The sequence below is a fragment of the Chenopodium quinoa genome, unplaced genomic scaffold (assembly GCF_001683475.1).
Source record: "Chenopodium quinoa cultivar QQ74 unplaced genomic scaffold, ASM168347v1, whole genome shotgun sequence".
In the NCBI taxonomy this organism is placed as follows: domain Eukaryota; kingdom Viridiplantae; phylum Streptophyta; class Magnoliopsida; order Caryophyllales; family Amaranthaceae; genus Chenopodium; species Chenopodium quinoa.
The window spans coordinates 691819-716282 of NW_018745190.1; the positions used below are offsets into that span (position 1 = coordinate 691819).

A 24464-nucleotide genomic window follows, 5' to 3' on the forward strand; every position below is an offset into this window, starting at 1 on the left:
ATAATGTGAGTTGCGTGTGTATAAACTTCGGGTCCATAATAATATTATTCTGAACCAGGTCCACGCAAGTGTTTCTGGGTAGCTAATTATACACATTTTTCTGAACAAATTAATACACCTTTTAAAAAAAATAAAAATTAATAGTAAATACACATGTATTTAGCTTCCGCTCTAAACATATAAGCTTAATGATTATACATTTATACAACATTAATATATTTAATCTAACCATCATTTTAGTATATTTTTTTAATAACATAATAAATATTATATTATGATGCAGCATTAAATAATAACCATTTAAAAAACAAAATTATGTACATTTTTTTAATATTTATATAACAAATTATTTTTTAAAAAAATATTAAGCCAAATCAAATTAGAAAGTTATAACAACAAAAGGATAAAAAAAAATTACTAATCATATGTATACTATAACTAAATATTTTTTAAATTAAAATTTTAAAAATACAAATTTATTGGAAAAAAAAAATATTCTTAATTTGTCTTAATATGTTATAATATTGTTAGTAAAAAATCATTAGAACAGTGTTAATCAAATAAATTACCATGTGTTTCTTCAAAAAATAAATCACCATGTTAATTTGTTAAGATATTTTAACAAATCATTTTTGGCAAAGATAATTAAAGATATATTTTGCTATTAAAAAAAAGAATTAAAGATATATTTAGTCAAATATATCATCGGGAAAATAACTTCTACCTCTGTTTTGTAAAGAGCATAAAAAAATTTGTATGTACAAGCTGAGTATTTCATTGTAGATAATACACGATTTTTTTTTTTTTTGACAAGAATAATACACGAATTTATAGTAATACAGTTGTACTGATCAAGAGATACAAATTAGGAGAATAAAGTCAAAGATATAATTTACAGCTAACAGAAATCAATTACTAAAGTTAAAGGAAAGTGTTTGATACTTTTTAAAATAAATCACTGAAGTTAAAAAAAATGATTGATACGTAGGAAGGAGAAGATTGACTTTTATCATGTTTCATTTCTTTCCGTTTTTTTTAAACAAAATTAAAAAATTAAAAAAAAATAATAAAAAAAAAACCATTGCATTATCGTTTATTTTTTACCACCAATTTACTTGAGATATTCAAATCTCATCTATGGTGATACAAAATAAAAATGGAAAACATCCCTTTAGATCACAAAACCAATATACATATGAATTAATACCAAATAATTAATTTGATATAATATCATTTTAAATGGATGTATAATTGCTAAATAATAGGCTTAAAATGATCTTTTAGAATATCAAAGCTTAACAATGGTGATACAATATGTCAATACATATATAGTTTGGTAATTATTGAACCATAATGGTGATTAAACATTAATCTTATTGATATGATATATAATTTAGTAATTTTTTTTTTGATGTATTTTGGATTAATAATGAAGATTGGAGATTGAAAATCAGATAAAGTGTCTCATTAAAAAATCTAAGATGTGGTGCGCCATTGAAGATGGATGAAGCTATCAAAATTGAGATAAAGCTTTTAAAATGGGATGAAAATATACATAAATTTTTTTTAATTTATTTTGGACGACTTACTTCAGTTTTATAATGTTGAAAGGTTGTTTATAAAATTATAATAGTATAATTTGGGAAAAAAAAAATTTACCTCTAAAAGTAATAAACCAAACAACACTTAGATGACTCATTGCTGACTGGACGCTGACTTGTCATGACTTAAATGATGTGTAACATAGATTTTTTAATTTTTTTTAAAATGTAATATTCGAAGGCTAAGATTAAGTAATAAACAATATCAACGGTTTAGATTTAGTTTCTTATTATAGTCGACCATAGTCGTTCATAGTCGTCCGTAGTCGACGACTACGCTAGAATCATCCTCCATATATGTATCATTAGATGCTCATTTTTATAACAAGGAATTTTTTGTTCAAATTAATATAAAATCTGAATTGAATTTTAAGAATTTTCTATAAATAAAAATGAGAAAAAAAAATTATTTATAAGGATTACTGCATTCAAATCATTTTTATTATAAGAAGTATTGCATCATCTAATGTTCATCTATCTATCTATCTATCTATCTATCTATCTATCTATCTATCTATCTATCTATCTATCTATCTATCTATCTATCTATCTATCTATCTATCTATCTATCTATCTATCTATCTATCTATCTATCTATCTATCTATCTATCTATCTATCTATCTATCTATCTATCTATCTATCTATCTATCTATCTATCTATCTATCTATCTATCTATCTATCTATCTATATATTATACTAAAAGACAAGCGCCTCAATGTGAAGATGACAAATGTTACTCTCTCATTGGCTTATCTTATGTATAAAATATATCTATATAATTACTGTTTACATATTCAAGCATAGTTATTTTTGTTAAACTTCAAACAATAAAAGCAAGTTTCTATACATGCATAAGATTTTCATGATTTCCTAACATAAATATTGATTTAATATTTTTATAATAAATATATACTTTCCTATACTACAAATAATCCATAAAGTCTTTCTAATCTTTATTTATAGTCAAGTTAAAGAATAATAACTAATTTGAAGCAATATGATTAAAGTGGCATAATTAAGGAACAAATATTTCGTATTTTGAAAGGCTAATATTTTTTTTATGAAAATTAAATAAAATCGATAAAATTTAGTTTGACGTCAATTATGAAATCAATACAAACATTTTAAAAAAATCAGATGTACAATAAAATATTGTGCACCTATTATAAAAGATACCCTGTAATGAATGAAAGTTATTTATTGATAAAAGTTACCCAAAATAGTCTACAAGTTATCCTAAATTCAATTCAAGTAATCGGATGAATCCAAAAGTTTTTGATAAAGATACAAAATAGTGTAAAAATTACTTTTATCGTTTGTTGTACTCTTTGACAAATCTGAATGCTGAGCCGAAATGTTGTCTTGTAAATAAAATACATAATCTTGAACATAAATTTAATTTTAATCAGCCTTTCATTTTCTATACAATGTCTTTTACAATGACCTTTTGTTTTTCTTGCATAAAAAAAAAAAACCCAATAACCAATCTAAACAAGAAGAATAAAAGTTAAATTGAATTAGACATTTGACGGAAAAGGGACAGATATAAAATATATTATAACTATTACTCGTGTTTTAAATTGTAATATTCGTAATAATAATGCTATTACTTATGAATTTTTTTTTAGAAAAACTAACATTTTGATTTAAAAATCGTGCATTGCTCATGTACTATGCTAGATATACAACAATCATGTGCAATAATTTATGTTGTTTTATACATAATAATACTTTTAACTATAATAGTATGTGTATATAATATAATATTTTTTATAATATCAAAAAGTATATGTATATAATATAATATTTTATAACACGTGTCCTCCATACCAAGTGTAGTCCCAATCACCACTACACCAATTGGTTGTTGGTGTAGTGGTGACTGAGACTACACTAGGTAGGGAGGACCTGTGTTCGCTCCCCTGCAACAACAATCGGAAGGGGAATGGAACCTAATAACCTAGAACTGATCCTCAAATCTGGATTAGCTCAAAGGGTGAACCGGATAGAACACCCAAAACTCAATGCATATATGTCGGGAATCAACTTATTCTTTATCTATCTTATACAAAACTCCAAAGTCTAAATTTTTTTTCAAAATATAATAATAACATTTGTAAATTTTTGTTAATATGAAAGATATAAACCTATCAAAATGTATATATAGTTAAATTGTTTAATAACTTATATCAAATGCGTAGTTTTATTAAATTTATTTGCATGTAATCATTTTTTTTTTGGTGTTTAGAGAGCCACAAAGGGCGGGGGTGAGAATCAATCCCAGAATCTCTTGGAATCGGGGGGGAAACTTTAACCACTTGAGCTATACCTCACTCTCATTTGCATGTAATCATTAAATGTGTTGGATGTTGTGTAGCTATGCAATGTCCAAAACTTTAGTTGAGCGACTTTGATTTAGTGATTGTACGGTAAAAAGATATTGACTTCGATCTTGAAACCTAATAGTCTAATAAATTCTAAATAGAAAAATTAAAACAAAAGGAAATGAAAATAGTAAATGGCTTTAAATATTGAAATAAACATAACCTTTTAAATCAATTTAGCGAATTCAAGAGACAATTTTAAGGCTTTTAAAATTAAATGGGGGAAAATATATGTAAAAAGAACATTTTTAGATATATAAATGTCCATGCACTATTATAAGAGTTTTGATAACCTTTTTATAATTAAGGTAGGGATAAATCTTAGTAATATATACTCCGTATATTTTATTTATATAAAATTATCAGTATCTATACCTATATACGAAGTATTTGTGTTGTATACTATATTTAATCAGCTGTTGGTTATATATGTGACTATTATATAATATATATTTTTTGGCACAATGGTTAACATAGGAAAATATATGTTCTGGTAGGTCAAATATAAGGTTATTATTGTGTCTATAGATTTAATGAGTGCGACGGGTAAATAAAACATGTATATATTAGATTGATTGTAGCTACTGATGCGGATGGTATGATAATAACATTTTAGTTTTTTCTCAACAGGAGATATAAATAAATTAGTCCACTTCTTATATAGCTATGTGGGGTATTATTCAATTATTTTTCAATTAATAAAATAATATTATAAAAAATTAAAAGAAATTCAAATAACATAAAATACTATTCAAATAACGTTCCTTTATTTTTTTTATTGACAAATAGTAACCAAGTCCTTTAATAGTAAATGAATTACCTTTGTTTTTATTTTTATTTTTCCTACGGGTTTAATAATTTGATTTATAAACCGTGCATCGCACGAGCACTATGCTAGTTTTTGTTTATTTGTGTTTCAACAAATGTTCATTTTATCATCAAATGTTCATTTCAAGAGATATGTGTTAGTCTCATGGTAAGATGTATACAAATACATATGTCTTAGAATTCTACTTATTTAAATAAAACGTTGTTAAAAAATTATTTTCAATATAAAATAAATTTAATTTAATTACAATAATAATGCATTTTGATATAACTATACTATTACATGTAATAATTGTTTCATAAACATGAAAGTGAACCAAATGTACATATGTGTCCTGTTAAATGAACATTCTTTGTTACATTAGGTATAATAAAGTGTATATAGGTATATCCTCCTTGTTTCACCTCTAACATATATATATATATATATATATATATATATATATATATATATATATATATATATATATATATAATATTAGATGTATATTTTTTTTTTAGTGTCATAGTTTCTTTATTTTATCTTATATTATAAATGTTTATTTTTATATGTTGCAATGTTCATTACTAAATGAACACTTACTTACATGAATGTGTACAAAATCACATGTGCACTTTTTATTGTATAGATTTTAAACGATAACATTAAAGAGACTATGAAATGGAATGTTTATTTTTTACAACTTAAATGTTCATTTATATAACATTAGATGTACAATTTTTTTTTTCGGTTTCATAGTCTCTATATTTTATTCTTATATTATAAATGTTCATTTTTATATAATGCAATGTTCAATTACTAAATGTTCATTTTTTTCTAATAAATGTTCATTCTTTTTTCTAGTAAATATTCATTTTTTTCTAGTAAATAAACTTAAACAAGAAATATACTCACAATCAACCGTAAAGAAAGGAAAAAAAACACACAAAATTATTCAATAAACAAAAATAATAAAAAATAAATAAAAAAACGACATTGAATCAAAATAGCAATAAATAAACTTACACTCATCCAATAATGAAGGAAGAATTGCAAATGAGCAATCAGTAGCAAGCTCCATTGTTATTCATAAACAAAAAAAAAAAAAAATCAAAAGTCTTGAATACCTTGAATATGTAGAACGATTCAACACCAAAAATCAAAAAAAAAAAAAAAACAAATATGAACGATGAGAAAGAAAATATTGTAAAATCTAGAAGAGAGAAAGTTTGAATTAAATGAAAATGAATATTTTATATACTCAACAAAGGAAACAAATATAGCTAGAAAATAAAATCGGAGATATTAGCTAAAAAAGTAAGCAACATCGTTTAGAGGAAGAATCAGCCAAATAAGAGTGGGCTTCATATTATGAATGTTCATTTTTATATAGTGCAATGTTCAATTACTAAATGTTCATTTTTTTTTTCTAGTAAATGTTCAGTTTGTTTCTAGCAAATGTTCATTTTTATAGCTTCCTATGGCTGGTCTCGAGACCAGGGAAAAATTTGCGCTCTCGTTGATCCTTCATTTTGAAATTAGAACAAACATTTTTTAATTGAACATATTTTGAGAGGAATATCGATACTGTAAAGGAAAATTTTGCCACAAATAACACCACCTTTTATCGGTCTTCCATAAATGAAATAAGCTTTAATTTATTTCAAAATAAAACGATCTTTGACACATATTTGTCAAAAATGAAACGTGACCGGTTGGTAACCTGTTTAATATGTTACATGTGACACGTGTCACAATATCATTGGTCAATATTTTTAGGGTATTTTCATTTTTACCACCTTCAAATAATGACTTTGTCGAATTTACCACCTCAAAAAAAAAAACATTTACTTTACCACCTCATAAAAAAATTAAACATCAGTTTTACCACCTCATCTGAGATCAGGTGACGGAAAACGCTTGTGGGGCCCAGTTAACTGTCACTTCCCTCCAATTTAATTCTTTTAAAATCGATTTCCCTCTGTCTCCTCGTTTTCTCACCTTCCACCTTCCATAATCAATGTCTCACCAAATTTCTCACTTCCTCATCAATTTTCGTCTCTCTCTCCTTTGATTTTTCTTGATTTTCACTGTAACTGCTTCTCTCTCCTTTGATTTTTCTCTTTCTCTCTGTAAAAACTGAAACCCTAGATCAATTTAGGTGGGGTAAATCGAGCTGGAACCACAAAATTGCAACACATCAGCTTCTCTTGTCATCTTCCACAGGGTGAGGGGACCAAAAGCTTGGTAATTTGCTGACAGAAATCGAGATTCCTGACTACAAGAGGTACTTTAAACCCTTTATTAGTACATTTCGTTGGATTTATGGTTGTCAATTGGGGTAAAGTATGCCTTTTTTGGGAATCTGTGAATTAAAGTATTATAAACCCTAATTATGCGAATCTTTGACTGAATTAGAGTGTGCATTTGTTAAATAATTAGTTAATTAGATTTACTTGTTTACTGTTAATTTAGTGCATAGTCAATGTGAATTGCTTTTACTTGCTGTAATTGGTGAATTGGTTGTTGTTGTTTACTGTAATTACTGAAATTGGTTATTGTTGTGTGTGCTTTTGTTGGTGTTGTTACAGAATGGACACAGTGGACTTAAAAATTACAGTAGGGGGTGCCTTTATACCTTCTTTAGCTGGTAAAAATAGGAGGGTGTTAACTTGGGATGGTGGGTGGGTTTATTGGATGAGAAAAGTGGAAAAAAAATAAGATAGATGTACACTTTTTGAGGCAAGCAACTATACATGGGTTTGTGTATGTGAATGTGAAGGTTCCTAGGGGGTTTAGTTGCTGGTATAAACAAAAGGGCAAGTCTTGGGTGAATGGTAAAAGGGAGCTTGTTGATGGTGAGGTGAATGGTTTCCTAGAGTCTGTGAACAAAGAGGGGGCATGTGAGATGTATGTTACCAGTCATGAGCCAATTGAAGGGACTAACAAAACACCCTTCAACTGAAATTTGATGGTGCAACTTTCAAGGAATTGTTCTGGGCTGCTGCTAGGGCAAGCACTCTGGTAAGCTTCTATTTAGGTTCTTTTATGTCAGTTTTATGGTGAACTATAATGTATGCTAGGAACATTTAGTTTTGCACATATTTGCATGTCTTTCTATTTTGTGAAAACTGTATGCCATGTGTCTATGTTGTATTGAATGGTTGTCATGTGTGTGGTTGTATCAGTTTGAGTTTGAAGTTGCTATGGAAAGTATCAATTTTTTGGATGAAGAAGCATACCAGTGGCTGTCAAACATTGACCCCCAGCACTGGTCAAGGCATGCTTTCTCTACAAACTGCAAGTCTAACATGTTGTTAAACAACATGTGTGAGACATTTAATTCAGTGATTAGAGATGCCAGAGACAAGCCTATTCTAACTCAAATGGAATGGCTTAGAAGATATATGATGAAGAGGAGTAATGACAAATGGGAGGCAGCAAAGTCTTGGGAAGTTTACTAACCCCATTTGTCAACAAAGTCTTTGATGGGTTGGAGAAGTATGCCATGACATGTGAGGTTACAGCTTCAAGGGATGAAATTTATGAGGTGAAATACAAGGATGATCAGTGCATTGTGGATCTGCAAGAGAGAAAATGCACTTGTTATAGATGGGAGTTGACAGGAATACCTTGTGTCCATGCATTTGCTTGCATAATGGACAAAAGGGATGATCCTGAGTTGTATGTGCACCCACATTACTATAGGGTGACATACTTGGCTGCATATGAGAACCCAATACAGCCAATGCCTGGCCCTAAGAATTGGGAAAAGGTCAAGCTCAGACAGCCTTTGCCACCTATGCTGAAAGTGCAGCCATGAAGACCTAAGGCAAAAAAGAGAAAGCTTGAACCAGGGGAGGGCACTTCTGCAGCACTTGAGGGCAAGAAGCCAAAGGTGAAGAAACAATGCAAGAACTGTGGTGGGTTTGGCCACTTTGCCAAAACATGCAAGGCTGAAGCAGCACCAGAACAGCCTAACCCACCTGCAACAGATCCAAAGGGTGGGAGGCCACAGATGTAGACTCCTTGGCTTAAGGAACAGAGAAAGAAAAGTGAAGAGAAAGCAGCAAGATAGGTATTTTGTGTATTTTGTGACTTGAGTGTATTTAGTGGCTTTGTTTTTTAGTCTTGTCATACTGTGATTGCAGGCTGCACTGAAGTTGCCACAATATCAGCCTCCAACAACAGCACAGGCTGGGTCAAGTAATGCTGCACCTGCAACTGCTGTGTCAAGCCAGCCTGCAACAAGAACAGAGCCTTTGCCAACTCAGCCTGTTACCAGGAGCAACAGGAGCCTGAGTCAGCCCACAAGAGTGCCAACAACTACTCCTCCCAAAGTCAAAATACAGACCAGGTCCAAGCTTCATGTAATGACAAGCAAGAAGGACAAGGATCTCAATCAACTGTGACCCTAGGTCTACTCATTAGTATTTTGTAATAGACAGCCAAGTTTATTTGGTAGTTGAACAATGATAGTTGAACAATGATTTTGCACAAAGGTGCCTTAACTTTTGTCTCAGCCAATGTAAAACAATTAAAAACATTGTGTTGCAAGTACTAATACGAAATGTGATATGTTTCTACCAAAAAGTTCCATTTCTCATTGATTTTGTTAAAAGTAGTACAAGAAATGTCATCCCAACATCCACACATAATAATTCAACATTTCTAAGCATTCCTAAATGAACCTAAGATCTAAAATACATAGCCAGTACCAAACCAAAACAACAAAACACAACAATAGCATGTACTGTGAGCATTTTCTTTGTTGTTGCATTGCTGCCATGCACTTACTTGATCATCTTCTTCCTGTCTGAGCTAAGAGCTTTGCATTTCATCTTCAAGCTGTCAATCTCATTGAGCAAGCACCTCCTTTGTCCACTAACATCATCAACTTCCCTCTTCATGTCATTCAGCTCTCCCTTCATTAGTTTCTTGTCCAACAGCAAGTTGTTAATCACCTCTGTTTGCCAAGGTGTTCCATCTGGTTGATCCACCCACTCAAAAGCTTTACACCCCCTTGACTCAGTCATAGGATCATAGAATTTGCAGGTCCTAAACTTGCGTCCTGGGTTCTCCCTAGTCCAAGCAGTGAGCCTAGACATTGGAACTCCACATTGGCATTTTTTCTCCTTTGAGGGTGACATGCTAACTGAAGACATTCCCTTCTGAAATTCAGTAAGAACAAGAATGAAATTAATTGTATTTGAACACAATCACCATAATATAACCCTAATTTCAGTAGCCAATTCACATAACAAAAACCCCCAATCTAATTTAATCTTACATGAACCCTAAGTATTTTAATTGAAATTGGGGTTTAATTGACCTCACAAAACGCCCAATTTCAATTACTCTTAGCAAATGCAACATAATCACGCAACGAATTGCCAAAAAATTACAACAGAAATCAGGAAAATTGCTAGAGAATTAACGACAATGGCTTACCTTTTTGATGCTTGTTGTCGAGGAGTTCAATTGGTTGTTTGATAATTAGAGGGTTTGGGATTGTTAAGGTTGCCCAAAAATACTGATTTGTGAAGAAAATCGCAAAAATTAATCTCCAATCTGCAAGAATTTGGTGTACAAATGAAGAACTAGGTTTAAATAAAAGGGAAATCGAGAGAAATTTGGGAAAAAAAATCAAAAACTAGCCGTTATGCTGGGCCCCACAAGCGTTTTCCGTCACCTGAGCTCAGATGAGGTGGTAAAACTGATGTTTAATTTTTTTATGAGGTGGTAAAGTAAATGTTTTTTTTTTTGAGGTGGTAAATTTGACAAAGTCATTATTCGAAGGTGGTAAAAATGAAAATTTCCATATTTTTAACAATTTTGTTTTTTAAAAAAAAACTTTAAAATAAAAAATACTTAAAAAAAACTGATTTTTTTTTTTTTTTTTAAAAAGGCAAACCCCCTTAGACGGCAACAACCCCACCACCACCTGCCACCGCCCTGCGCTCAAATCCACACCCCGGTGCCGGAAAACCCATTTCGCCCCTCTATAGGCCATCTCCACCCATTCCCCCCGTGAACCACCAAAAAGTCAAGAACCCCTAAAACCACCACTCGATTTTGGGGTTTTAGGATTTTCATGTGGTGGTTCAAGGGGGAAGTGGTTGGAGACGGCCGACAGAGAGGATAAACGAGTTCACCAGCATCGGAAGTGAGTTTGGTCGTTTTTCGGTGAGGAGAGGAGTGTTTTCAAGGGGAAAGAGATAGAATTTAGGGTGGTTGGAAGATGGTTCAGGAAAAGGGGACAGAGGGGTTGGATGGTCGGGCACTAGGTCAGAAGAGGGTATCACCGGCGCGGGTAAAGGGCTTAGGTTGCCGACGGTGATGTTGGGCGGTGGTGGGGTGGTGGGGTTGCTGCCAGTAAGGGGAAGATATTTTTCTTTTTTAATTTCAGTTTTGTTTTTAGTTTTAAATTTTTTTTAAAGTTATTTTAATTTAAGTTTTGTTTTTTTAAATCATTATTATTAAAGAAAAAATGTTAAAATAAATTAAAAATATTTTAATCAAACACCAAGTGACAAATGTCAAATGTAACCTATAAAATAGGTTACATGTTTTTTGTTCTATTTTTGGCAGATGCATATTAAGGTCGTTTCATTAAGAAATAAATCAAAGGTCGTTTCATTTATGGAAGATCGGTGAAAGGTGGTATTATTTTTGGCAAATTTTCCTACTGTAAATGAATATCCGAAAATTGGAAATGAACATTTCATTAAATGCAATATATTTTTTTAATGAAAGAGAAACTCCAAAGAAATAAATTTTTAAAATAGAAATTAACATTGCCATATATAAAAATGGGACATTTTTAATACGAGGGTATAAAGAAACAATAAAAAAAATCTTGGGTGGACTTGGTCCACAATAAATTTATTGTGGATCAAAGTGTCTCACGTGCCACAAAACCATCCCAGTCTAAAGCCCATACAAACAGCCCAAGTGCAAATAAACCCCTTCTAAACCCCAAACCCAACTACTGCATTTTTTCTCTCCTCTGCCCCTGATATTGCTTGACAAAATTAGGGTCTTCATCTTTTCTATTTTATACACATCACGAACAACAATGCATTATCATTTCATAATTTCGAAATTTTTTCTCTCTTCTCTCAACAAAAATTTAGATGGTACATGGTTACCTTTTTAAATAGTAGAACTGATTAATTTGATATAGTTATCTTTATAATCACATAGTAACCTTTATTTACTCTATATTTTTTTCTTAATTTTCTTTGATCTTTTTTTTTTTTTTTTTATAATGATGCTGATCATAAAATCTTAAATGCAAAATAACAATCTATTTTGATAATTTCTTATTGTCAGTTATTTATCTCTAATGAAACATAAAATATTAACATAATGACCTTAATTGTAACATAATGTCCTTTTTGATATTATAATGACCTGTAAATATAGATACCCTATTATTAACATAGCCACCTTTTTTATAACATCAATACCTTATTAATTTTTTTTTTTTAAAAAAAAAACTAGCTCTTTTTACTACTATTTTTTGTTCTGGAATGTAGCATTTATGCTAATACGTAGCCTTGTCTTGAGGTGCCTTTATAGCCTTCTTTTGCCTCTCTCTGTAACCTCCTTCTTCCTCTCTTCACCTTTTTCTGCCTCAACCAAATATGAGAGTGCATGCACTGAAATACGAAATCAAAATCTTAAATAAATTAATTATATAGCTAATTCTCATAAACACTGAAATTGAAATTAATTACAATTAATCACGGATTGAAAAAAAAAAAATTGAAACCCAATTTTTATATACTAGATGAAATTGAAGGTAAAAAGCCAAAAAAATACCTTCAAAAAAGCCGAAAAATCAACTTAAAAAGAAATTAAGCAACAATTGAACAAAATGCACACACATATAGAAGATCTGAAATCAAATACGAGTAAACAACTACTGATTTATGAAATCAACATCAAATTAGAATGACATAACTAATTGATAACAAAATTCAACTTAAATACAAATAAACACATGAATCGAACAAAATGAAACCCTAGATCTTCACAAATCCTTCAATAAGAAACAAAATTCAAACAAAAAATCATGCAAATAGCTTCAATTGAAAAAAAAAACCGCAATTAATCAGCATAAAAGTACATAAATCAACTTAGAAACAAAAATTGTACCAGGAATTGGTTGATTATTGCGTTTTGCGTCTGATAACCGAAGACCTCTTCTACTCATACACATCCCACTGCTTCTGTGTTTTGCCATTGAAGAAGAAATTGAGCAATATTGAAGTTATTGTTGTGAATTGAAGAGAGAATTTGAGCTATGAAGAGAGAGAAAGTGGCAGAAGAGAAGGTTTGAAGAGAGAGAAATTGACTGGTGATATAAAGAGGGGAAAAAATATAAAGAGGGGAAAAAAATAAAAAGAGGGTAAAAAAGGACGAAGGAAGGAAGAGTAATAAATAGAATTAAGTTGTCTGAAATTTTGTTGCCTCCTCCACACGCACGTGAGAGGTAGTTGGTCCACAATAAGTTTATTGTGGACCAGGTTTATTTAAGAATTTGTAAGAAACAATACTCCCTCTTTTTCAATGTCTGAGATTAGTAAGGGGGAGGGTGGGCGGTTCGATGTCTGAGATGAGTGTTGAGGGGGCGAGGTGGGAAGGGGGAGGATTTGGTGTGATATTTGGCGAGTAGAATTTGAGACTTGCGACCTAAAGTCACTACCTTAGAGATAAGTTCGTTTGTGTTCCATTGTTCATCAACGATTTCCACTCTCTAATTCCATATTAAGACTGTGTGACTGCGGCAGCTACGTCCAGTGCACTACAAAGGTAACACTGAAAATGCCAATTCAACAGCAGCACTAGAAAATAGACATTGCAATAAGATGGCAACATAGCATCAAAATGGCAGTAACACATCAAAATTAAATAAAACATCCCACTTCAAAAAGCATCAAACTGTCAAAATCTTTCTAGTTATAACCACAATTTTATCTACTCAAACCAATAGAAAGCTGTTGCTATACAGTTTCAAAAGTGAAGAGGGTGTAACACACTCCAGAAAACTTGGGAGACTATACAATGTCTCAGCACTAAACAAGTCTGGAAATAATTCCCTTTTACGCTTTCTTGGTCTGAATTCTTCAATCTTCACACTAAAGCCAACTCTGAAAGTGGGAAAACAGAACAAATGATACTTGCTAGTATAGAAGAAAAAAACCATAATACAAAGATCCACCAATGCGAGCCTGCGCGAGATATTAAGCAATGAACATACGTCAAAATCCATTCCAAATAAATGCTCCTTCAACTATACTGTTACAAGTTCAGAGGAATCATATAGACATTTGATTTACATTAAGCAGATAAATATTTCACTAAGAACAGAAAAATGCTACTCCGTATCCTGTTTTATCTAGTTCAACTATACTGTTACAAGTTCAGAGGATAAGAAACGCCATTTCCAAGATTTTTCCACCATAGACTCCATTAATTGTCTTTTCTAGATCACACATCACAGCTTAAATTCCTTCTTGATTTAGGGAGCAATTGCAGATAAATCAACAAAGTATGGGCATGTTAAGATAGGGAATCTTCCATTGATAAAAGCAGGTTGCAACTGTTTCCAAATACTCAAAATAAAGAGGGTAATTTCAAAGAAAAACTATCAGGCAACAGAATGAATGCAAACAACTAAAGATATTTCCAATGTGAAGCTGTAACAAACAAATTTACGTATTTCCTACAAAACCAGAAAGTCTAGGAATGACCTAAACAGCCACTCAAGCAAAAGCATAACACAAAAACAACAATTATTAATAGCAATGCAAGAAAACCAACCTGGCAAACAGAAAACTTGAGCAATAAATACATTCAACCAATACCCCTATCCTCTCAGTTCGTTAGGCTCTGAAAAGTATGCAACCTCTGAATCCAGAAAATCATGAACCAGGCAAAAAAATATATCACTACATCATGATAAATCCAAAATAATACTACTCATTCTGCATCCAAAAAGTAGCTATTTCGATTGCAACTTAATTTCTCTTCATTGTGGGGTTATTGCCCATAAACGAACACAGCCATCCTCACCCGAACTGTAGATGCTGCATTCATCAGCAAATTCCACACCATAAACTCCACCCAAGTGAGCAGCCTTTACTGTTGTCCTAGATGAAGCAGGTTTTCCAAGTTCATAAATTATGACACAAGTATCAAGAGATCCAGTGGCAACCATAGTGCTTTCAGGGGACCAGGCTAAGCAGTTAATACGAGCAGTATGGTACAGCATGTTATTAAGCTTTACCTGCAAGCACACATTAGAATTAAAGAAAAAACAGATCACATCACAAGAAATTGATGCATGTATAATTTTTAGGTAGTTTATGATATCAACATATTCTACTATCCTCCAAAATAAATCCAACTATAGTACTATGGGAATTTAGGTTGATTTTTCTGTTCATTTAAAATTGCAACATGAGGGGAGTGCACAAAAAAATTAGGTTGTAGGAAAAAGAAAGGGATAGAAAGAAAGATTACAAACTTGCCCATGTTAACGATGTGATTACAACCATTAATTAATATTTCTCCCTAAGGTTATTATGGGAATTTGCAATAAGAAAGAAGACACTTGTTATCCTAAAATGGATGTGTTACAAAATTGCACTGTAAATCACCCTCTAATCATACATTGTTTTTCTTCACTGTTCATTGATAAAGCAAAGTTTACAGTTCTGTGGTCAAATACTCAGAAAGTACAAGGTGTCATGCCCAGGGAGAACCAGAAATTAGAATGGGCAACCTGCTAGTAATCTGCAGCACTTTGAAAGGGGTTTGTAAATATATAACAAATGAAAAAAGCTTTAAAAATCAATCAATTGGGGAGGACATCAGCATTTCAGTAAAGCAAACCAGCTGCCTTCCATTTACAAACAAGATGGGAAAAGAAAAGGCCATTTTTCAACATACCTCTCTGGTAGAACGATCCCAAACAACAGCCTCTCGGTTGGCATCACCAGAAGCAAACATGGAAACATCTGGAGAGTATCGTATCACAGTAATGGCACCCCGATGCTTTTCCAGAACAGCTTCTTCTGTCAAAGTATCACCAGACACAGAATATATATGCAATTTTCCATCTTGGCCACCCAATACAGCTTCAGTTCCATCAGGTGAGATGGCAGATGCTGTCACAGTAAATCCAAGGTCAATGCTTGACAAAACTTTCAAACCATTAAGAAGCACTGCTCCTGAATCAGTAGCAACTAACACAAGTTCAGGCACATTTAGAGCAACACTCAAATCCTTTGGCTGGCTTCCTATATCAACATGCTCAGCAGATCCACATGTATCTGCTTGGATGGGAGCTCTCCACACCTAGCACTCAAACATCATGGAATCAGAAACTACCATACATCCCAGAAATACAAGTTGAAAGCTTCTGTTGAAAACAAAGCACCACAATGTGGACAGTTTTTGTCTTAAAAGATATCAATACAGCATAACTGCACTTTATCAATAAACCATGTAAAATATATGGAAACTTCAAACAGAGTAATGACACAAATATACCAGTGTGCACCAGTAGGGATCAGAACAATTATCACGTAACCATAAAAATAGAACACTCTGAAATTACACTTGCAATGCTCAAGTATAAAACAATCAAAGGGTAACTACTGGCAATTTAGGTGTTCTGTATACGTTTACAGAATTTCCTACAGAATGTTTAAAAAATGAATCGCAGGTGAAAAATTGTAGAAGAAATCGACTCATATAAGCTCAACCAACTAGAAATCTCCAACAACTCCTCCGCATAGAGCATTCGTCCTGAAATAGAATTTTTGAGAAAGGGTACTTATACCACTAGCCCAGTAGATCATTGAAAGAGTCCTTAATGATATAATAATAGCACAATAACGCATCTTCTGTTTAGAAAACCTATATACTAAAAACAAATCCTGGAATAGGTGACCTACAAACTTTCCCAGGATGTTTATATGAGGGGATTAAGTATAGTGGAAAAAATTGTTGGTTTGTGTAGCCAGATGTCACTGTTTGCAAGCACCACATATATTCTTAATCACGGCCTAGGAAGAAGCCAGAGTATTATCTATATTAGAATTAACAAGGCAACAATTAACCATGTAACAATACTAAGAGTTGCTTAGGGTGGGTGACCTGTTTAAAAATTTCCCATGGTGCACCTAAACAAAGATTATTGTGCTTGAAGCAGATATATAAAACTTAAGTGGGCTATCATCATTTCTAACACGTAAGCAATATGTGGTAACAATTTGCGGTCAGAAAAATCCATAATACCTACCTTGTTATCAAATCCAGATAAAATGATCTCGCCTTCCACAGCAATACAACATTTAATGGGTGCATGATCCTTCATGTTTATATTGCCAGAATATCCGACACCACGGATCCATTTAACTACCACTCCATCATAGCTGCATGAAAGTACCATATTTCGATCATTCTTGAAGATAATCAAAGAAGAGACATTTTTAATATGTCCAGAGAGAGTACGGGGAGCTTTCTCCAAATCGCTTGCTGAATATACATTGATAACACCACCAAGTGAAACAGTAATTAGATGATCATTCTGCCAAAGACATCCAACTAGCATGTCCTCTACTCCGCCAGATCCAGAAATCAATGTTTTAATAACATTCCCATTGCCATCTTGTGAAATTTCCCATATTTTGGCAGTTTTATCCGCTGATACAGTCAGTACCTAAATAAGGTTCCATTAGTATAGAGTCATAGACGGCTAATTTGAATAATCTAACAAGCAGATGCAGCAACACAAAAGAAAATTAAAATGATATTCAAAGTCTTTTCATATAAATTCAAAAGACTATAATTAGGAAGAGACATAAACCAAGCCAATTAGAGAGCTACGATACAGACCACTTTTCCTTCTCTTTGATATCTTCTTCAAATTTGCATTTTACTTTAATCAAGCTGGTACCCCTTAACTATAGATCATTCCATAATCATGCAAACTTTATGGAGGAGACAGGAGATGTCTCACCAAATGAGAGAACGAATAAACAATTACTCCGTATTTAAGAAATGTAGGATGAACTTCCCTAATTGGGGCATAAAAAGCAGATGGCAATAAATAAATGAATGAGGAAAGCTGGTGATACTGGATTTAAGCCCAACATCCAAACTAGTTGGCCATAATCATACTTAGTATAGAAAAAATGGACCATATCTAAGTCATTTTTTAGGAGACAACTGACAAGTTATGCTTAATGGAACGTCTCTAAGTAATTTTATATTCATTTCTAGTCATTTTCAATTTTAAAAATATAAGAAGTAATATTTTAAATTTTAAAATATAAGAATCGAAAAATAAAAACAGTTCTTGTCCTATCCTATCACAAGGGGAAGTTGGGCCTGGATAATGTATTTTGCCAGGAAACAGAGAAAACTACCATATCTAAGGAAAGTTCTAAAAATGGCAGGCGATTGTACATGTTATGGGGTCATTTCACCAACCTTGCTCACAAAGACCTCCTAAGAAGAGCTTTACTGCCATTTCCTACATTAAGCTTTGAAAAGTGATCAGGTTTGTTGATTTGCACCTAGGTCTGCCTGATTGCTTCTATAATGACCAGTGCAGTTGAAAAGCTGTTGTTTCTAAGGCTATAAAACTCCACTAGAATATTTTAGCAGCAATGAAGCAAAAGATATTTGCAGTACAACACAAGAAGAGTTAAAAGACTAGATTAAAGGGCCTTGTTTTATAAGAGAACATTACGTGAAGAAGAAAATATGTACTCGATTAGATAAGTTATATCAATTCCATGCAAATAGTGATCACTAATGATGCAGGAGCATCTAAGATTTCCTTTCTTGACTCTTTCAGTCGTTCTTGATAAGTTTTAATGTTTCTTTAAATAGAATTTTGCTCGCAAGTTTTTACCTTTCGCTTGAAAGGGTTTTTCTTGTTTTAAGCACCTTAAAATTTCAATTTCTTTAAAGTTCTTTAGGTTTCCTTGATAAGTCATGTGTTATTTCAATTAACTAGTTTTTTAAAAAAATCTGATTTTTAGTTAGACAGTTTAGTTTGATGTGGTTTACTTGGAAATTTGGAATTCAAGTTAGAGTAGAATTAGTTTTCCTAAACTTAGTAGGATTTTATCTATTATATCTTTTTCTTGTAAAGCCTATAAATAGGCCACAAAATTATCAATAAAATTCAAAGTTTTTGTTTTGGAAATTAATCCTTTGAGCACTGCTTGTTTAATTGTTAATCGAAAACATCACTTGCTGTGACTTGTGATCATCCTCTAGTGGTGACTAGGAAGAGACCCTTGAAAATCTCAAAGATGAAATGCAAGAACCGAAACTCGGCACTCAAATAGCATTTCTTTCTTCACTCTTGACATACAAAAAGCCTTAAATCAAATTTTGAATGTCAGTAACACTAAGGCAAGACTCAAGAATGTTAGGCAAGCAAACCCAATTATCTATCATCTAATTGTTTTCTTTCTCTAGATATTTTATAGAACCATAGTCTTTATCTCAGAAATCACTACATTCTACGATAACTGGTAACCAACAATTTAAACATTTGAACTTCTAACATTTCATTAAAGAAAAATTAACATTCCAGGCTTTCTAGCTAACAAAAAATTATCCTCTATGGCTATATTAATTTCCATAATTTATAAAACTGACATAAACATCTGCAGTGTAACAGATTAGCATGATGCTTTCAAGGTTTAAGCCTAATATTTTACAGCAACATTGTGAAATCAGGATATTTTAACTGTTTTCTTGGTTAATCATCTGTCTTACGAAAGTGGTCAGCTTTTCCTCATATATAAAAATAACTTTACTAAGAATTTTCTCGTCCCCAACCCACCAACAACACTCCAAATACCTCAAAAGAGGTGCCTGCCTTTGGCAGGATGAAAGAATAAAAGTGTCAAATTAAATATGATGGAAACAGAAGAATGATCAATTAAATGAACCGTAGTTGATGTTGTCAATTAGTAATCCAAAAAAAACAAAGAACAGTAAATCCTTGATTCTTTTAATATCAAATAGAAAAGAGAAGAAAAAGGTCAGTCAACAAAATATATTGAAAAGAGAACCACTTGAAAAGTAACCAATATGTTATCCCTCCGTTTCACAATGATCTTACCATTTGGAGTCTTTTGACTACCAAAAATGATAGAGAATCTTCTAAATTCCTCTCCCATGTATAAGAACATAGTCATAGAGGTCTAGTTTGGTTCGTCTCAGTAAGAACATTATTAAAATCCAATTTTTATAGTTTTTGCAAATGTGAAATTAGATATGTTCGCAATCAATCGATATTCCTAAATGGGAAGATCATTATAAAACAGTCAGAGTACATACATAACACATAAACAAGGCATGACTTGCAACACAGCTTATTCTTTATCTTCCTACAACATAACAATTACCTGCTTACTATCTGGACTCCAGCTAACAGCGTAAATACTACCTTGATGTCCATCCTGTGCAGAAAGTTCCCCAAGTTTTTCTCCTGTCTTTCCTTCATAAACTATACCTTTCTTATCAGAACCAACAGTAATGAATTTGCTCCCATCAGGAGAGAACCTCACACAGTTGACAAAATTTGAGTGCTCCCTACAAATTAATAGACAAGTTAGTTCCAATGAAAACTAAGTTCAGCAAACTGACAAATCAGCATGTTTCAATTATCAGCCTGTTTAAGAAACATGGAAAATTATATGATGAAGATTAGAGCCCAATAGTTAAGGAATCCTCTAAACATATTAATGAGAAAAAAGAGTGACCCAATCATGCTCTAAATTAACATATGCAGCCAGGAAGATCCAACATAGAGCGACACCAGATGAATGCAAGATTCAATACTATTTCCTCCCAACCATAGCTTTGATTGAAATTGCAGAGTCATTTCTCAGACTACAAAACAAGAAACACCCAGCCATACTATCACCAAAGTTCCTCCTTTCATTTCTTCCAAAGTTCACATCAGATATCAATAGGTATGACAAAACTAAAGAAAAGCAAACCCAATGTCATGGCGGAGCCAAAACAGTGGTAGGGCACCGTACTATTTGGAAATCCTCTTATCAAACCACATTTTTACAACTTCGTCAGTTCTCTATTAGTTGCAACAGTTGGAGATTTGCAGTTTGCACAATTCACATTCTCCCATTCTGCCATTTGACCATGATTGATGATTTTGATGTTGGGAAAATATAATCATGTGGGGTCTTTTTAGAAGCGTCTCAATTTGTACTTTCACAATATCAAACTTTACTCATCTATAATTAGATATATAAAGGGTTGAAATTATGCATTAACAAGCATGAAAGTCAAAACAATGCAACTAAAAGCGAACGGAGGAAGTATATTCTCTGGTAAGACACACACCTGGATTCCAGGGCAGTCCACCTCTCTAAAGGATGTGACAATCCAGTCCCCCCTCCCCCAAATCACACACACACAAACACACCGTACAAGGGCATATGATCCTATATCATAAATCTGGAATCGGACATAAATACCATTGTGCGCCCCCCACCCTTTAAAAAAAAAAAAAAAAAAAAAAAAAAAAAAAAAAAAAAAAAAACACACACACACACACACACACCATACAAGAACATAGGACTAGAAGGTTGACACAATACGATGTGGTCCATATAACAATCTTCTTATAAATTAGACAACGGCATGTAACATAATGTTTCAAATATTATACCAAAAACGGCCACATCAAACCACAGAAGTACTATAAGAAAAAGAACCTTTGAGAGTGCTTAAACTTGAAAGGAGGGCCTTCATAAAAGTTCACCAAAAAGTCTTCTCCACAGGTAACAATCCGGTATGGCCTTGATGGTTTGAAAGCACAACTAAGAACCCGCCTTGAATGACCATCAAACTCTCCAACAGTAGATCCTGAATCCCACCTGAATAAAGATCATCATGAAAAGTAAGATTACTATTTCAATCATCACAGCAAGATAATCTTTGATAAAGTCAAGCACATGCAGAACTTATGGGAAGTTGGGAAGATAATCAAATGAAAAAAAGAGAAGAAAAGAAAAAATCATCAAATTGATTAATGGGGAAAATATGCTTTCCTTGGCAACTTGCATGAAACAATGATTGGAGTAAATTAGCATAGATACTTATGAGAAATGATTACAAAGATAACAAAGGCCATCAGATTAAAGAGCTGCAAAAGAATAGATACTTCTACTAAGCTCAATCAAAAATCAAACCAATAAAACAAGTCAATAGAAGCTAAGAACACAATTATGATTAGAATACAACTTTCCTACCATTAATACCATCTCTAAATCAGCTTACCCATATAAAATGCCACCCTCAAAATCAAAACCACAACAAATTCTCGAACAAATTCTCTAAATCAGCTTACCCATATAGAATGCCACTCAAAATCATAACCATATCAAACCACAGAATTCAACAAGACAACAAACATATCCAAACAACACAAATAAAATTCAAATTAACCCAGCATTTGTATAAACAATTACCAAAAATTCACAATCAATATCATCAGAAGAAAAAAAAATAAAAATCACAATCCAACATCAAACAATTTCAAATTCCACAAAAAAATCAACCAATCAGTCAACCATAACAACATTGCTAACAAACCCATCAAAATTCAACACCAATCAATCAATTAAAAAAAAAACCACTAACATGAAAGCTCGAACCAACGATTTGCCCTTGCCATCACCAGAAGCAACAATCCGAAGACTATCAGGACTCCATTGAAGATCATCAATCCGACCGGAAAGAACCTTAAACTCATTCTTCAAAACAAACCCATTATGGGTACCCCAGATCCTAACGATCCCAGAAACATCCGCAGAAGCGATCCATTCACCATTAGGAGAGTATCGTGCAACAGTAACAGGATAAGCATGTTCGCCATAAACCTCAACATTCTGAGGATTATCGAGGTTTCGGATGATCACTGATCTTCCATTGCAGTAGAGAATGTTGTTTGATTTAGGATCGCCGGAGATTAGGATGCCGCGACCACGCTCTGTTGAAGGTACGCAAGCGTATGTTTCAGAGAGATGAACTTGCGCCATTGAAGGAGAGAGAGGAGGAAGATGGAGGAGAGAGAAGAAGAAAATGGAGGAATGTAAGAAAGGAAGAAATTGAGATTGGACAAAAAAGGGGGAATTTAAATCATTATTGTTGTTGTTAATTTGTTATTGAGAATTTTGTGGGGACACGTGGGAGTGAAATTTTTTGAGGGGACAGATTTTAACCCGTTTTGGGGTTTGATCCCGAGCGGGAGTTTCAACAATTAAACTAACCACCAATTAGTTTGCACCCTTGTGCACCTTAAATAGGTGTAAGAAGGTAGCCCAAAAATCTAATTACACACAACCCAATTAAAAAAAACCCTAAAACTAAAAAACACGGAATCTGCAATACACCCACCCACACCCAATAAATGTAATGTCATTTCCAAACTCAAAAATCTTCTTCTTCTATATGATTTTCTCTCTCCTCTTTTTTACTATCTCTCTCCTCTATTTCATTCTTTCACTAAAAAATTTGCAAAAACTTCAATGGACATTAGGAAAGAGATGCAAAATCAAAAGGATCCTCCCCAAAAAGGCAATTTTATGTAAATTTCACTTAATTTTGTTTGAATTTATATGATTATCACTTAATTTTGTTTGAATGTTGTTCGAAATTTATTATTGGAATTGTCAAAAAAATTAGTGAAATCAAACGGATATTTTATGTTCACATTTCGAAATGCATATGTTTATATTTTGAATTCTTATGTTCATATTTTGAATTCGTTTGTAAACTTTCTAAAATGCTTATATTCACTTTCTAAATTCATAAGTTCATATTTTTTTATGTATATGTTTACCTTCTGAAATGCTTAATTATGTTCATATGCATTCAAAAATGAACCAATGCATATGCTCATATTTTGAATTCATATGTTCATATTTTTAGTACTTATGAATTATAATGCATATGTTTCATAATCATATTATTTTTATTTCTTCAATTTTTTATGTTCATAATAAAATGCCTTATATTCATAATAATATTTTATATGTTCATAATGTAAATATTCATAGTAAATATTTGTTGTTTTCATTAAGTCTATTTATGCATATCTTCTCTCTCTTAAATGCATATGATCATATTTTTTAAGCATATGTTCACCTTTTAATTTGTTATATTCACTTTAAGGAAACCAATGCTTACGTTCATATTTTGAATTGTTATGTTTACTTTCTGAAATGCATATGTTCATAGTTTTATACTTATGTTCACTTTCTGAAAAGCTAATGTTCACATTTAAGGGAACCTATGCATATGTTCATATTTTGCATGATTATGTTCATTGATAAAAAAAATGCAGAAAATCAAATGAAATTCATACACAAATGAAATTGATCGAAACTAAAAAAAAAAAAAAGAAATCAATTCATATGAATTCAAAAAATCAAATAAACAACCAATTCCATATTGTAAGTAACATATTCAATAGTTAAATCGAAAAAACAAGAAAAATAGGAAAAAAAAGGAAAAGGGAATTAAAGAAGGAAGGAGAAAATATAGAGTATAATTTGTGAATTCAAAGATTCATATATACCTTAATCAATCGAAA

General features: G+C 32.1%; 2 protein-coding genes across 3 annotated transcripts; both read right to left on the reverse strand.

Moving 5' to 3' along the window:
* Positions 1-9463: 9463 nt before the first annotated feature.
* Positions 9464-10428, reverse strand: LOC110710958. The gene is made up of 2 exons (XM_021889300.1): positions 10247-10428; positions 9464-9966 (listed from the first exon to the last, which is right to left on the reverse strand). Exon 2 carries the CDS (start codon positions 9958-9960, stop codon positions 9589-9591), a length of 372 nt encoding a protein of 123 aa, XP_021744992.1. The 5' UTR covers positions 9961-9966; positions 10247-10428; the 3' UTR covers positions 9464-9588.
* A 1617-nt stretch (positions 10429-12045) lies between these two features.
* On the reverse strand, positions 12046-23004 carry LOC110710957 (actin-interacting protein 1-1-like). 2 transcript variants are annotated; one of them, XM_021889299.1, is made up of 8 exons: positions 22511-23004; positions 21583-21744; positions 20248-20434; positions 17115-17534; positions 15758-16165; positions 14627-15092; positions 12959-13953; positions 12046-12459 (listed from the first exon to the last, which is right to left on the reverse strand). In XM_021889299.1, exons 1-6 carry the CDS (start codon positions 22906-22908, stop codon positions 14835-14837), a joined length of 1833 nt encoding a protein of 610 aa, XP_021744991.1. In that variant the 5' UTR covers positions 22909-23004; the 3' UTR covers positions 12046-12459; positions 12959-13953; positions 14627-14834. The 2 variants fall into 2 exon arrangements, with proteins under 2 accessions (XP_021744991.1, XP_021744990.1); XM_021889298.1 differs by having other exon boundaries at positions 12959-14034.
* Positions 23005-24464: the final 1460 nt, after the last annotated feature.